At 37.6% G+C, this 16,326-nt stretch overlaps 1 protein-coding gene across 1 annotated transcript in view; it reads right to left on the bottom strand.

Annotated features, from left to right (window-relative positions):
* Nucleotides 1–994: 994 nt before the first annotated feature.
* The window catches only part of zcchc24 (zinc finger, CCHC domain containing 24), a 126,776-nt gene continuing 111,444 nt past the window's right edge, over nucleotides 995–16,326 (bottom strand). Inside the window, exon 4 of the mRNA XM_020939648.2 lies at nucleotides 995–7,953. Within this exon, the coding sequence (XP_020795307.1) occupies nucleotides 7,840–7,953 (114 nt within the window). The 3' untranslated portion in view covers nucleotides 995–7,839. The remainder of the gene's footprint in view (nucleotides 7,954–16,326) is intronic.

Here is a 16,326-nt window from a genome sequence, read left to right as displayed (position 1 = left end):
GTTACCAATGTTTTAAGGTGCACCAAGTAACTTTTTGGTTGGGGGGTTCGTCACCTGCTTGTTTCTATGGATATATCATTGCTCTGCCTGGAATGTTCCACAGGAGGAAAATAAACAGCTCTACCTCACATTTATTAAATTATATGGTTTTATAGCTCAAAAATACGTAGAAAAACAGGCATTCTGATTGTGCCCGAGGTCGCCTCTCCACAGATCTGACTTGGAACTTGTTTATGTGTAAATTGTGCCTTATTTTTGGATAGAAAGAATTCTATCTTAGCTAGTATGATGTCCGCAGTATATTTGAATTATCTGCTGTAATTTTCAACATATTTTTCAGCTTTTCTTCGCAAATTGCTTCTTGATTTGTGCAAAACTGTCATTTTTATTTATGGTAGGTTTTATCCCACCAAATTAAGTAGAAATTAAGAGAATCATCAAAACACACACTTTAAAGCCACTGTATGTAACTTTTTAGCCAAATAAATTTGAAAAAAGCATGTGTAATTAATTTTGATTGTGTTTAATCAATTATTGTGCATTGTGTAATTTTTCTTGTGGAGGGCCCCTGAAATGCTTTTCTTTATGGAAATGTTATTGCTTTGTCAGGAATGTTTCACAGTATGGCATTAAACCTTTCTATCTTCATGGAGACCAAACCAGACCAAGTTACAGATCACATCTGTGGAGAGTTGACCCCACTCACAGTACAATGCTTGTTTTTCTAGACATTTTTGAGCTATAAAATGTAAGATAAAGCTGTTTATTGTCTGTGGAACAGTGGAACATTCCAGGCAAAGCGATGACATTATCCATAGAAACAAGCAGGTGACAGACCCCCCCTACCGAAAAGTTAATACTGCAGCCTTACTGTAAGCAGGCTTGCATCTTAAAAAATCTGACTCATAATTCCCAAATGAATACACCTCCCAGAGAAGTCAATCCAGAAAATTCCGTAAAATAAAAGAAAACAAAACAAAACACACCAACGCAATTCATCATGATCTTTTTATTTGTCAAATTTGAACAGCACTAAAAGCACTACAATAGTCTCCCATCTAACAAATAAGGCACATTTTGGAATGCCGTTTCGTGGACATGAATTTACAGACCTATTCTCTTGGATACTACTACGACTCGCTCCAAAAACATCTGTGTTCTGTCCAGTCTACATAGTTCATTATTGCAATATCGCATTACAAGTATCAAGTGATAACAGTCAAGAATACAACGCAAATTGACCACATAAGTGTTAAACAATACATTCAGTAAATATGTAGGCTACAAATAGGGCCTGGATACACATATGTGCATATATTGTAATTACATTGGACTTTTTTTTTTTTTTTGAAAATGTGAAAATTTTAGAAGTTAGGGTCACTGTTTTGATTGCAAAATTGATTACGAAGTTGTATTTTTTGCTATATTGGAACACACACAATTTGATGAAAAATGACAAAGACTTTATATTAGACAGGAATTATCATATGGGGGGAAAAAAAAATAAAAAATATGGGGGGAAAAATATTTTTTTTTAAAAGTGAAAAAATGTGGAGGAAAAAAGAAAAACAAATCTGAAAAAATAGAATTAAAATCAGATGTTAGATTTAACATTTTTGACAATTCAACATTTTTTTTCCACTGTAACAGTTTAAAATCTAAATTTGTTGTTTTATGACATGAAAATTTTGGTGCAAAAACACTACAATATAATCCATAGGTGTAACCAGGCCGATTATAACTAACCAGAAGTTGCTCTTAGAGTTAAAACAATATATACTATAGCAAACTACTGTATTTAAATTACATTGCACCAAATAATATTCCATACTATTTCATAAAACCAAACACATGCACATGCAAACTCTAAAAACAGTTCTTTGTCACACTCTCTCTTCAAAAGTATAGTACAATCGCTACTACAACTACTATTAATAACATCAAAATACACCATATATATTTTTTTATTATAATATTTGCTTGTCGTTTGAAGCAAACTACATCTCACAGTTTACGTGCTTAATACAGTGGTGAGTATCAGTCACTAAATAAGAATAAAAGCAAAAATATACTTTCAAAATAGTGTCATAGATACATAAAAGGCGACTGTATGGTTGTCATGGCAGCACAGTTAGTTAGCAATTCAACACTGATAAATCTTCCTATACATTGGCTTATAATTGCATATTAATTATGTACCAGCTTTTTCATAATATCCTATGTAGAAAACAATATTTCCTTTTTAGTGTAACTTGCATATTCTATACAAAATAAGAGTAAAAAATCTTAAATATTTCTGCAGGATACGCCCTCAGATTTCTGAAAATTCTGAATATTCTCCCAGCTTTTTTTTTTTTTTTTTCCAAAATTTTCACCAATCGGCCCTTCTTCACATAAAAAGCTTGAAAGTTGCTAAAAGAGCTAACAAAACGGCCATCAAATATATACAAAAACAGAAAATATCTTGTTCCGGGAAATATTTCTTGAAATTTTTTGCAGATTGCTTTATAAAATTTTCACAACATTTTAAAATTTTGAAATACACATCTTGCTTATATAAAACGGTCCTAGAAAAGTCAAGTATGTCGTTCAAGACTTTAAGAGCAAATATCTCAATATTCAAATGTTCTGTTTCAGCTGCTTTCACTGGCAGTTGGTTTACCTTTAACACTGGATTCTTACTGAGTTGTTAGTAAATTTCTGCCATATTTTAGCCTACAATTATTATTAGAATACAACTTAGTTAGTTTACACGTTTTACCCTTAATATGGTTCAGATGTTAAGATGCATTGTGTAACTTTTCTAGTGGGGGGGTCTCTCAAATATTTTTCTCCATGGAGATGTTATTGCTCTACCTCGAAAGTTTCACAGAATGGCATTAAACCTTTCTATCTTCAGAGGAAGAACCAGACCAAGTTATAAGTCACATCTGTGGAGAGGCGACCCCACTCACAGTCTGTTTTCCTAAGTTTTTTTGAGCTATAAAACCACCTGTAATTGAATAAATGTAAGTGAGAGCTGTTTAATGTCATACTGTGGAACATTCCCGGCAGAGCAGTGACATCTCTATGGAGAAAAGTATTTGACGCACCCTCCAACGAGAAAAGTTACACAGTGCAAGTTGTTTTAAGTGTCAACACACAAAGAAAGATACACTTTAAAGGAGTAATCTTGCGAGATACCCAGGTTATCTAATTTGAACTACTACTACTACTACTACGCTACTATTACTTAGGCCTGTCACGATAATTACTATATTGACTTATCGTTATCATTCAAAATGTAACATGTGCACAAATTGGGGAGATCTGGATTTTTTTTTTTTTTTAAATACAACAAGATTTACACTGCAGAGGGTTGAATAACTAACTTCTGTGGCTAATTATCGGTTCAATCTGTTATTTATTTGTTGCAGTTCAGGCGTTTTTAACAATGCTGCCTATTTCAAAATTGTTTACTGCGTTATTGTTATTGTGTCCGTGGCATAAATTAGTTTCAACATTATCGTTTATTGCAGTATTGCATCTCTGTAGCAATATATCATGCATTTAAATCTGTTATCGTGACAGGCCTACTATTAGTAATTTGTAGAACTAGACAGGAGCAATCACAAAGGATTTCTCTTATTAGTTGCAGACTTGTGGCTATTACCATTACTATGTCTGTGTTTACTATTACTGTGTCTATGGCCAAAAGATACGGTATGTAGGCCATTGAAATGTTAGCCAGTCAAGGAGAGAGAGATGTCAGAGGCTAGAGGCACAGAATGGATACCACTTCTTAATCAGACTGCCCCATGGCAATTTTGTGTGATTACAAAAGTAGTTTACCACCAAATTAAGGATTAAATCATTAGACCAATATACAGCCTGAGAATCAATGACTTTTGAAAATAAATTGCATATTTTTAGCGTAAAACAAAGGTATGATATATAACTTTTCTGGCTTGTCTCTGTGGAAATGTTTTTGCTTTACCTAGAATGTTCCACAAAGTAGTATTAATGGAAGTGGCACCACTGATCCTAGTTACAGGTCAGATCTGCAAAGAGGAGACCCGAGTCACAGTAAGAATGAATATTTTTGAAGGTTTTTGTAACTGCACTAGCCTCTGTAATTGAATAAATGCATGCTAGAAACATTTAGTGCCATATTGTGGGATTGTGAAAGATAAGATAGTGACAAACCCTCCAGCAGAAAAGTTTCATAGTGCTTCTTGAACCTGCGTGACAACTCCTGTCCACTTCTCCATATTACACATTATCCCATTTTCTCAATCATGAAACGGAACAGAATTTTCAAAACACTTAAAAAACTCCCTCTGGGCAAACACATTGTTCCCAACTGTGACCGCCTATGATCACATTCTGTTCCTTCCCGTCAACTTTCCAAAATGCAAAGTCACCAAATGATCCTTCCAACTTAAGAGGTACCATTTTCAGCCAGTAAAAACCCCTCCTCAGAGTGACCAAATCTCTATCCGGACCGGCCCGACCCCCCCTCGCGTAAACACAGAGAAGACGGAGAAAACGTGAGCACAGCAGATCGGGATGTTGTGTTGAAGCAATAACATCTTTGTTGATATTCCATGACAACGAACCGCAGAGGGACGCAGTGTGCCAGCTGGATGTGCTGCCTCAGCCCCTGGCTCCAGCTCAGCAAATTGTGTCCATGTGAAAAAGGCTAGAGCCAGCTCACAGCGCTAATGAGGCAACGCTGGCTATAGTCAACCTGCAACACGCTACATGGTAGAGAGTTCAGATCACTCTAATTCAAAGGCTTGATGGAGTAGATGTTAAAGTTGGTTTTAGTTAAGCTTCAATTATTCAACTTGGTTTTACTGACTGGTTTCAATATATTTTTCAGCCAGTGCACTTTGAATTCAACATTCCATGTAAGTGACAGTCATTCTTATGAAATTATCTCATCTGCAAGTAGATCTAAACTCATCCAAGCTGCTCATTTTCACTTCACTAGATCGTCTACAGTAGATGTCCTTCTGATCCTTAGGTCAAAAAGCATCACTCGTATTCTGATTACATTTCATAAGGCACAAATTGTTTGTATGAAATATTTTTGCATGGCTACAAATATAAAATTTTACTTTTACAAAACTTCACAATATAAAGAGTTATGTCTACCAATAGATTTCCTATGTTCTTCATTGTCGTGTGTAAACAATACAGAGGGACACATACGTATGAAAAACTCTTAAAGATATATCAGTTTACAAATATAGGCCTCTATTGAATTCACATGTCATCTTTGTCACTTTCAGTGATCCTTCTTTACAGCTCGCCTCCACAGTTTAAACATACATACTTCAGACAGTGCATGGCAGAGGTGTCACCAAAATAATCACATTTAGATACCAATCCTAAAAGAATAGTTTGCCTGTTTTGCCTTTGTACAAGAGCCTCATTAGAGCTTAGCGCTGGCATTATACATGGTGGTTGTGTTAGCATTTGCATTGGTTTATCAGATTATATTTCACTGTTCTCTCAAGTGTGAATGCTCCTGGACACGTTTACAATGTGCAAGGCAAGTGTTCCCTGATTTTATTTGTTTATTGCTTTGTTTTTTATATAAACTGCAATTCCCTGCCTTAGGCCCATCTACTGGGATAGGCACCAGTCCTCTCTGACCACTAATTGCAACAAGTGTATGAATAAATTTCCACAAGTTACACTGAGCTGGTGAAGCTTATTAGTTTCACAAAAGTGCTAGAGACATTTTATATGATCTTATCAAATTGGCTCTAATGGACGGTGACACCCCTGCCTCTTGGACATATCTCTGAGTGCAAGCCTTAATACTTTTTCCACAGACTTTACTTTGCTGTCATCCCCAAAACACTAACCCTTCAGGCACCACTCTCCCTGCATGCTTTCAATTTATTTTAAAGTCCAACATATGTACGGCTAACCCGCTAACGTAATGCTAATCAAATTGTGGCATTACTACAATCTCTAGTCCCTGGACCCATGCTGAAGCAATCCTGCGGACAGCCCTTTTCTTTTAGATATTTTGTAGCTTTGACAAATCATTACATGTACTAATTAGAAACACACTGAATATATTTAGCTTGACATAAGTGACTACAAAAAACAATTTCGGGGACGGAAAAAAGCGCGATTATTTAGCATCTGAGCCTACAGTAGTCTCTATAAAGGCACTGTGAAGCGATTTTAACAAAACAACATACAAATGCATTACTTCATGTCCCAGTTACAAGTTCCGATTGCACACAAAGCAAAATAAATAGGCCCAAATGTAAGCTAAAGGGACGTATATGGCACGGTATCCCTTAGTTCATTCACAGTTAGATTAGATGTGCTGGTTACATGGCAAGACATCATAAGGCCCTGGGCATATTATTATAACGTAACATAGACAAAATGGAAGGCAGATTTTTGTAAACACGAAGCCAAAGAACCCCGAAAAGAGGTAATACTGACAGTGATGCTAACGATGCTAATGCTAAAGGCTAATGCTAATGGCTAATGCAGGGCCAGTAGGTTTACAAAGCACACACAGTCACTGGATTTTACGAAGAGCGCTTAAGTGAGAGAGAAATTGCTCCCATAGGTGTAGTGCGCGTTGTGGCATTTACATGGAATTTAATGGGCGGTGGATAAGAGGGTGCAGAGCCAAGCTACGCGGATAATTATTAGAACAAAGTGAGTTAACACGGCGTTCTGTAAACATTTAGCCTATGGTGACCAGATGTCCCTATTTACCCGGGATAGTCCCAGTTTTGAACCCTTGCAGATTTATCCAAAACCATTGATTTGTCCCAGTTTTATACAAGAAATTTCCCTATTTTTGACCAGTCTTATACCTGCCAACAGTAAAGATGGGCGTATATTGACATTTGTTTAGGTAAAATACAAAAAAGCTGCTTAAAAATGACCAAGAAAATGAGTATAGGGACTCGCATGTCAAAAATGGGCCAAGTACAAAACAGTTTTCCTTAATTACGTACTTGTTTCACAATTTTATTATTATCTACCACCCCTAACCGAGAGTGTCCCAGTTTTTTATTTTGAAAATCTGGTCACTCTAATCATGACATTCTGTAAACATGTAGCCACCATTTTGGAAACTGCTATGGTAGCCCTGCAGGGACATTCTGTGTTGTTCTATTGCGAGTAACTGTTTTTTTACTTTTAGAAATTAAGAACTTAAGCAAAATAGGCCTACCATTTTTGTTGTTTTGGGTAGTTGTGTTATGGGAGAAGTAAGGCAAGTTGGATTTTGGTAACATCCAGGGTTTTCAAGTGATGTAAAATAATAATAAACAATCCAAAACATGCTATTCTATCTTTGAATGACCAAAGTTCTCAAAATGGCACCCATAAAAGGCAAAAAGTGATGTAACTTGAAACTCTTGAATACAATGGAAAGATAACATTGCTACTCATTGTACTCTCTTAAAATCTACTGTGGGCTAGGAGGGACAAGCTGATAATCACAAACCAAAAAAAGCAAATATTGTAGATAAGTTCGTCCTGAAAGCTTAGCTAGCCCAAGATGGCCACTTGTCACTTATTTTAAGCAGTGATCTCCTTTTGAGTGATTGTGAAAACTTAACCATCTTTGTATATTTAAAAATCAGAAAGCACTTTTTGTAAGTTGTCCACCATCATTCCATGTAAATCCACAATTAATACATTGACAAAAACTTGCTACGAATAAGGGAGCAACAGTCTGCCATAGATTTAAGGCTTCTGGAGTTGACGCGAGTGAAGATGTCATGAAGAACGGACGCCGTTTTGGATCCTGGTTACTCCATCTTGGATCCGGCGGCTTCTCTCCTTCTCTTTGCGTACTGTGGACAGTTATTGCACGCGGCGGCAGTAGTAGCCCAGGACCTTGCACTTCTCACACAGATGCTGGGGGTGCTCCTTGCTCTGGTCTGACACGTCCAGTCCGTCAGGCTTCTCCAGGGGGCGCTGTGGGGCGAAAAAGAGACACACAATAACAATGGGAGTGAGTCATGGGGAATGCATACTAAACAGCATGCACAAAGAGAACACTATAGACTTTAAAGGGTTTCATTTTGGCAGGAGAGGCTGTTCCTGCTATATATCCCAAATGTCCACTCCCTTTTCAACTTAAACTGTGTACAATTAGTAACAGAGATATGGCAATGCACCCATTCTGGAAAATGCACTGCACTTTATCAACTTTGAATTAAAGGAGAGGAGACATATCAGGTTTCATGTTTTATAAATTAAAGTAATGCATGTCTGGAAAAATCCTTGTTTAGGCATATGCTGTAAATCACTAGCCTATTACTTTGATCACTTGGATAAATCTCTGGAGTCAGTTTGAGTGGCCACAGAAAGAAACAGAGAATTTGTTGTAAAGCATTGGAAATTGTCAGGGAAAGTCCAACGAAGGAAGGAGGACTTTAAAGATGGAGTATGTAGCTTTTTCAGGGGAAACCCACTTGTTTTTGCTATTCCTGTTTCTTCCACAGTATGGAATTAAAGCTACCAGCAGGCTCATGTGTGTTTTCTGTTCTTCTTGTCAGGCCAAAGCTGGCACACCATCAAACAGCACTAATGTAGATAGCATCTATTGGTGATATGTAAGAATACAACAGGGTCGGGCCAGCCAATTTAATTGCAAATAGTAGCTTTAAATCAGGGATGGGCAATTATTTTTTCCACGGAGAGACAGAACATACTGAGGAGGACCGGGCCAAGATGCTTAACTCAATTCTGCAAAATAATAGTTGTATTTCTTTATAAAAAGCAGTAAATAGCATTGTTTTTGACAAGCTGGAAAGACTGGTAAGAGTTTGTTATGACTCAGCAACGAAAAAGTGAGGTTTCTTACAAATAATGTCATTAAAAAACACCTCTAAATTAAACACAATGCAGGTTTAGTCCATGCATGAGGTAAAATTGTAAAATATGTTTATTTTGTAATTCCAAATGAGCTTAAAAGGACCGATCAGTCAACCAAAGAGTCGTATGTGGCCTGGCAGCTGGACAATGCCCAGATCTGCTTTAAAGGGCCCATCTCATACAAAATAACTCTTTTCACATGGTATCGAAGCGCCTTCTGCTATGTCAAATGCGTCATAGGTCTAGCTGGCCACGTCATCGTTGTAGCAGGCATTAGTTCCTTGTCACGTGGGAGAGTGGCAGAAATACGCTGCAATTTGTTAAAAAAAACACTGAATCAATCTAAAAAAACACTTCAGCGACATATACAAGGCCCACACATCACTCTTAGAAGGTAGAAAGCTCTGAAAAGTTGATTTTGCATGAGATGGGCCCTTTAAATACTCCGTTTCCATGGAGACAAACAGATCTATGGAGAGGTGAACCCACTCACTCCAAGAATCCATCTCTTTCAAGCTATGCAATAAAGCAATAAAACACTTGTAACTGAATAGATGCAAGATTGATAAGTCATACTGTGGAACATTCCACGCAAAAACAAAGAAACAATAGCCCGTCCATGTCGACAGGTGACGGAGCCCACCACCAGAAGTTAGTCTACGTAATGCACATTTTAAATTGGGTTTTAGGGTTCAATTACAAAACATTCTTTCTTTTTACAGAATGACTTCGAGGATGAAATGGAAACACCGTGGAATGGTTCAAGTATTTCTGGCGTTTTGTATTTTCTCACCAATCAAGTTAATTTCAGTTTGAGTCCAGTTTTCATTTTTAAACTACTAGACCCCTTTAGAATTACATCATGAGCTCAAAACCTATTACTTTCAGCGATATGGCAACGCATCCACTCTGGAAACTGCACTGCATTTTAACAACTTCTTATTCAGGAAAACAGTTTAATTTAATGGAGAACGTTGCAAACTAAACTAGCATAGCCACCGATGGAAAGATCTTCAAGGCCTAAGTGTATCGAAATGGGCCAACTTTGAACAATAAGCCCGGAATATAGTGTTGGGGAGTGCAGTTTATTTTGTAGTGTAAGCAGAGGGAAGGGGGGTGAGCACGGGTCAGGCCAGGCGATATTTCATTCTGTTGCTAATGAGTCTGCCAGGAAGTACAGAGCATTTACTGTCTGTGCGTCAAAGCATCAGAGCTGGAAAATCTGAAGGGCTTTTATGGCGGTCCAGTCACAGAAAGGTGAAGGGATCAAAGGGGCGCAGGTACGAACTGAGGTGTTTAGAGGTGGGTGATATTGATACTCTGCTGCTAAAGTCATCAATATTCCCTGGCGATGTGAGGCTAAATGTAGGCACTGCTCTGTCTGAAGCTCTGTTACTCAAGTTAGCCCTAATCTGAGGTTTATTTTAACATAATATGATCAGAAAGAGTTGATTTAGTTGGAACCGCAACACTGGGCTGATTTGTGATGTTAACAAGTCCCTCTCAAATAACATTACAGTCACAGGACCATGAACGCTTTTATTGATCACAGGCTCCTGAAAGTGTGCTGATTAAATCCGTTTTGTATTTTTTCCTTGAGTTAAGTCTTAAAACTTTTTAGGGAGTAATCTTTCTAATGTGTGCGTTGTGTCACCATGGTAACTGCTGAACATTCCACCAATAGAGATACAGTAGATCACCCCCAGAGTTGTGTCACTGCAACGTCAATTGGCTTTGATTCTGCATATTTTGGGTTGATGGGGGAAACCAGAGTGCCTGGAAGAAACCCTAACCCAGACACGGGGAGAAACATACAAACTCCTCACAGAAAGGTCGGGGCAGTCATGGAGTTGAACCTGGAACCTTCTAGCTATTGAACAAATAAGTTGTATTTCAGTTAGATTAGGGGGCTGACGTACTCTGCTGATCCACACCCTCAACTGCCCAGGAGGCTGACTGTAGAGATGTAGCAATATCTAAATCTCTCTGTACGATATTTTCATGAAATGCATCTCACGGTACAGTATTTATTGCAATATTTTGTGGAGACTAACAAAACTGTGAATAATACTTTTTACTTTTAGTATTATCATCATCCGAATAACTATGATTTAAAAGCGCTTAATAACAGTTATTTCATCATGTAGTATGTGCTGAAACGGTAGCCTGATTAATCAGGCGCAGTGTTAGGATTCGTTTGCTTGATGGTAGGCGGGTACCGATTGGCAGCGATTGGTATCATTTAACCAATCGCTGCTATTTGGTAGTCACGTATTTAATGTGCCACTAACGGGGCTAACTGGTATATTAAGCTTTTCCCAAATCCTGTAGGGAGAAGGGCAATAACGTCTTTTCCCTTGATAAAATTCACCAGACATTCTCTTTATTCTGGCTTTAAATCCTCAATCTTGGGAATCACTGACAACACTGAATATATGACTCTTCACTGATTGGCTGGTGTTCGAACTTGCACTTCCAGGGTTTTTGCGAACTGTCTAGTGTATTTTGATTCCTGACCTAGTTGCTGGAGAGAAATGAAATTGAGCGAAGGCACTAGATGATGCCAGCCTGGCTACTGAAACGAAGCAAAGGATCATGGTTTAAGTAGTTCTGTTTTTTTTTTTTTAGCCATTTCTGCACCATGACTATTAATTTAAGCAAAGAGACTTGTAGTTCGATATATTGTGATGGTCCACGAAATTATTGTGAGACCTTGGATAATAAAAATTACAATATTTTGGTTATTGTTACATCCCTAGTGGACTGACACACACCACACTCAAACTGGCATGACAACTGTATGAACTGTCAATAGCTGGATTTCAACTGCCACACTTATTTTTAGTTTTTAAGATGAAGATTCACCACCTAAGCTACTGTACTGACTTCATAAACAAACAAAAAAATAAGTACTTTTTTATAGAATAGTGAAAACAATCAAGAAATATCCTGAGAGCAGACAACATTTAAAACTCCCATTTGTTATATCTGTTTTGGGAATGAAAAAGTACACATTATAATATCTGAAGTAGAATAAATATATCTGTGTGGAATAAATATCAGTATTATTCTTACCACTGGGGACTAGTTGGTGGTAGCCCACACATTCTCTTTGCTCAATGGCCTCTCAATATGAAGGAATCTCTACTTCTCAGAGTACAAATACAGATGTCCTTCATGCACAATAACAACTTTCAAAGGTTTTTCCGGGGCTAATTCAAACCACTATTTTAATACGCTAAGACCTGCCTATCTTTATTATCCATACTCACCAAAACAACTTTAGTACCACTTTTATATGACTAGTTATGTGACCGCTAGCAGGAAATCTTACTTGTTTTCTTTCTTGGGATCCAAGTTAAAGGCACTGTTGGCCTACCTGAGTTTTGCTCTCTTAATAATGTGAAAAACAGAACTAGTTCATTTCAAACGGTTTGCAGTGATCCAGAGTTGTTCCTCACTTACCTTGTGCACTCAGAGCATCCTAATCATTCACAGCAATGAGTTTAGCACTTGTCACTACTCTCAAACCAGAACAGAGTTTGCCCATGATGGTAAAACTAACTATCATGCTAATGTGCACTTCCTGATTGTCGGACAGTGAAATGCTTTCTAATTAAATGCAGGTAGCACAGAGATAATTTATTTTGACCACCACAAGGTGTGTTTATATAATATATCTGTACTGGGCCAAGATAAATATTGCTCAAAAGAATGTGAAAAATCAGGGACAGGGCCTTTACGCTGCAAAAAACAATATCTAAGTAAGTTAAAATGACTTAAATTAAGAACACTTTACTTTATTCAACTTGACAAGTAAAAGGATGAACCAATGGATTGAATGTGTTTTTCTAAATTGAAGCAACATTAGCTTTTGTTTCTTATTTTAAGTGCAAAGATTTGTTTTTGTTGTTTTTCTTATCTTAAGCAGCTGTGGCTCCAATAATAGTTTACCACTGCCGGGTATGAAGTGAATGAATAATACTCTGTAAAGCGTCTTTGAGTGTCAAGAAAAGGGCTATATAAAACTGATACATTATTATTATTATTATTATTAAAGTGCATTATTATTATTAAAATGCATTGTGTAACTTTTGAAGGACTCATCAAATGCTTTTCTCCATGCAGATGTTATTGCTTTATCTGGAATATTTCACAGTATGGCATTAAACCTTTGCATCATCACAGAGGCCAAAGCAAACAAGTTACAGGTCAGATCTGTCGAGAAGCAACCCCGCTCACAGTCAGAGGTATTTCTGAGCTATAAAACCACCCGTAATTGAATAAATGTAAGATAGAGCTGTTTAATGTCATACTGTGGAACATTCCAGAACATGCCAGAGTATTGACATATCCATAGAAACAAGCGTCCAACAGATCCCCCACCGAAAAGTTACACAGTGCACATTTAAGGGTAGCAAGAAGTACAAAAACTATTGTTCCATTGGTGGATCATTTTACTTGTCAAGTGAAATTTACACAAATCTTGATAAAACTTTCTTAATTCAAGTCATCTTACCTTTGTTAAGTTTTAGTTTTTCCAGTTTAATGATATCTGTGTTTATTTCTTGCTGTTACTTTTGCTTCCTAACAAAATATTCTCCATCCAACTTTTTTTTTTTTTCTCTCACCAATCAATCATTCTCCCTTCCACATTGGCTGTAGTTACACGCACACCAAAATCGCATTATTATCTGATTTCTGGACTTTTAAAGATTACTTGACATGCAAACCACAAACTCTGCGTAATTTGAAGGACTTGATCAGAAAGAACTCCGATGATTTCGTTGTTTATATTTCATTTTAATAAGCGTATAACTCAAAAATGTGACGATAATCTGATTTTGAGTGCACATGTAACCACAGCCATCTCCATCTGCCAAAGTCAATTCATATGTTTTTGTCTGTGCTGATCCACTGGCTTTTCTAGAAAGGTTACTTAAAGGTGCAGTGTGTAACTTTTTAGATGGAAGGTTGTCACCTGCTTGTCTCCATGGATATGCTTTGTCATGAATGCTTCACAATATGGCACTAAATTTATCGATCTCCATGGAGACAAGCAGGTAACGTGACCAGTCCTAATTACAGGTAAGATCTGTGAAGAGGCAACCCAGCTGAGCTCACATGCAAGAATACATGTTTTTTCATTGTATATTATATATGTATGTATTAGGGATGTAACAATAACCGAAATATTGTCATATCATATCATCAAAAGTCTCACAATAGTATCGTGGGGCGCCACAATATATCGAATCACAAGTTCCTTTGTTTAAATACATTGTTTTACAGCTGCAATAGCCAATAAACATCAGGAACTACGTATCCCATGATTCATTTCAGCGCAGACAAAATATAAGTAATATGTTTTTACTTGAAGTCTTGGGATTATGACAGTAATAATTCAAACCAAAATCTTGTCAAGATATTTTAAAAGAAAAAAGCATAATATCTATAACTCTAGCAGCCTTTCCGAAATATCGCAATACATAATGTACCGTGCGATGCATATCGTGATAGTATCGTCCTGAGAGATTTGGATATCGTTCCATCCCTAATGTAGGTATATTTATTTTTTTGCAATTTGATCACCTGCTATTGATAAATACAAACTCGTAAGTTTAATGCCATACTGCAACATTCAAGAGACAAGCAATAACATCTCCATCTCAACAGAAAAGTTACATAGTGCTTCTTCAAAGGTGAATTGTGTAACTTTTCTGATGGAGTCTGTCACTTGTTTCTAAGGATATGTGATGCTCTGTCTGGAATGTTCCATAGTATGACATTAAACAGCTTTACCTTACATTTATTCAATTACAAGTGGTTTTATAGCTCAAAATACCTCGTAAAACAGGCATTCTGACTGTGAGCGGGGTTCTCCACAGATCTGACCTGTAAGTTGGTCTGGTTTGGCCTCCATGAAGATAAAATGGTTTAATTGCTTACTGTGAAACATTCCAGACAAAGTAATAACATCTCCATGCAGAAAAGCATTTCACGGACCCTCCACCAGAAAAGTTACACAATGCATTTAACGAAAATATATACCGGATATTATAATAACCCATGTAACCCCCAAAAATTAATAATGGCTAAAACACTATACCGCACGGCTGATCTGCATCCCTGTTGTCTCTATAATTGAACCTGTATTCTATTCACTTTCTGTGGAGAAAGTAAACACAAAAAATACTCCTTATGCAACTACCGGCAAAGACCACATTATCTGGCATGAGTTTTTGGCATCATATGAAACGGCACATTTCCAGATTTTTATCCAGGCGCCCTGTGGAGTGGGTGGAATCCATATAGAGTATATTTATGGGAATATTTGGTGAGGCAGGAGGGAGGGGGGAGGAGGAGCGAAGGGGTCTGAGGACAGGGAGGTTAGCAGTCCCGTTCAAACGCAAAGCTGACGCGGCGAAATATGCTAAGTGGGTGACATGGCTAACACGGGGAATTCGCTGGGCTATGTGTAGGTTAGCCACAAGACACACAGGGAGGCCGGAGCCAGTTTTCCTTTTCATTCAGTGGCATGAAAGAGTTGGGGGAGGAGAGGGGGAAGGCGAGGGGAGAGGGAGAAGGAAAGGGGGAGGTGGGGTAATGTTTAGGAAAGTATGTAAAGAAGCCAGAGGAAGGGAATACTCGTGTGGTATAAAGTTAACAATGCTAAGACTCAGGACAAATGATCCGTGGAGTTTCCACAGTTTGGGGTCATATGAGCATGTGCTACACTTGGCAATATCTAGTGAGGATAGAGGATGTGCTTATAATTGGGAATTTAGCTTGTGGTCATTTTGAAAGTGAAAAAACATATTTTTGGTAAGAAAATACTGTATTTATCTAAAATGTTAAAATTATTAATGCCACGTATAATGATTTAATAATAAATGTGGGTAATTCAGTCAGTTCACAACTACAGACAGCAGCTGGCAGCAAAATCTGTGGTGGTAAAACTAGCCGTGGTAGTACTCACCGTAGGCCTGATAGTAGTAGAAACACATGGTCAATTTAACCTGGCTCACTCCAGACTGATATATGTAGCACTCTGAATTTACTTCTACACATCAATCTGAAACGGCTTTCACTGAAAACGATCGGAAAACACGGAACGCTCTGCGCTTCTCCTTTGGCTTCTGTACAAACCTCAATTGGTCCATCCACCCCGTTAACCGTACAGCGGGCGCACTGCGAGATGGATTCTCGTAAGTTTGTGAACTCACAAATATCTTGAGAATCCATGTTGCTGCACATGGTTACGGTCAATGCCCAATATTGTCAGATCTCTGAGGCTGAACAGGGTTGGACCTGGTTAGTACTTGGAGGGGAAATCATTGGGAATACCAGGAGCCACAGTGGGGCAGCAGTGCCTCTAGTGCAGACATGTCAAACTTTATCAAAATTTATCACACGATATAATTATATTTAGCCCATGAGATCACTTTATTATTTATATTATGCTTGTTC

This window comes from Boleophthalmus pectinirostris, unplaced genomic scaffold (assembly GCF_026225935.1).
Source record: "Boleophthalmus pectinirostris isolate CB_2022bp ecotype Guang Dong unplaced genomic scaffold, ASM2622593v1 HiC_scaffold_5, whole genome shotgun sequence".
Taxonomy (NCBI): Eukaryota; Metazoa; Chordata; class Actinopteri; order Gobiiformes; family Gobiidae; genus Boleophthalmus; species Boleophthalmus pectinirostris.
The sequence above is the reverse complement of the archived record's forward strand: the minus strand, read 5'-3'. Positions and strand labels throughout refer to the sequence as shown.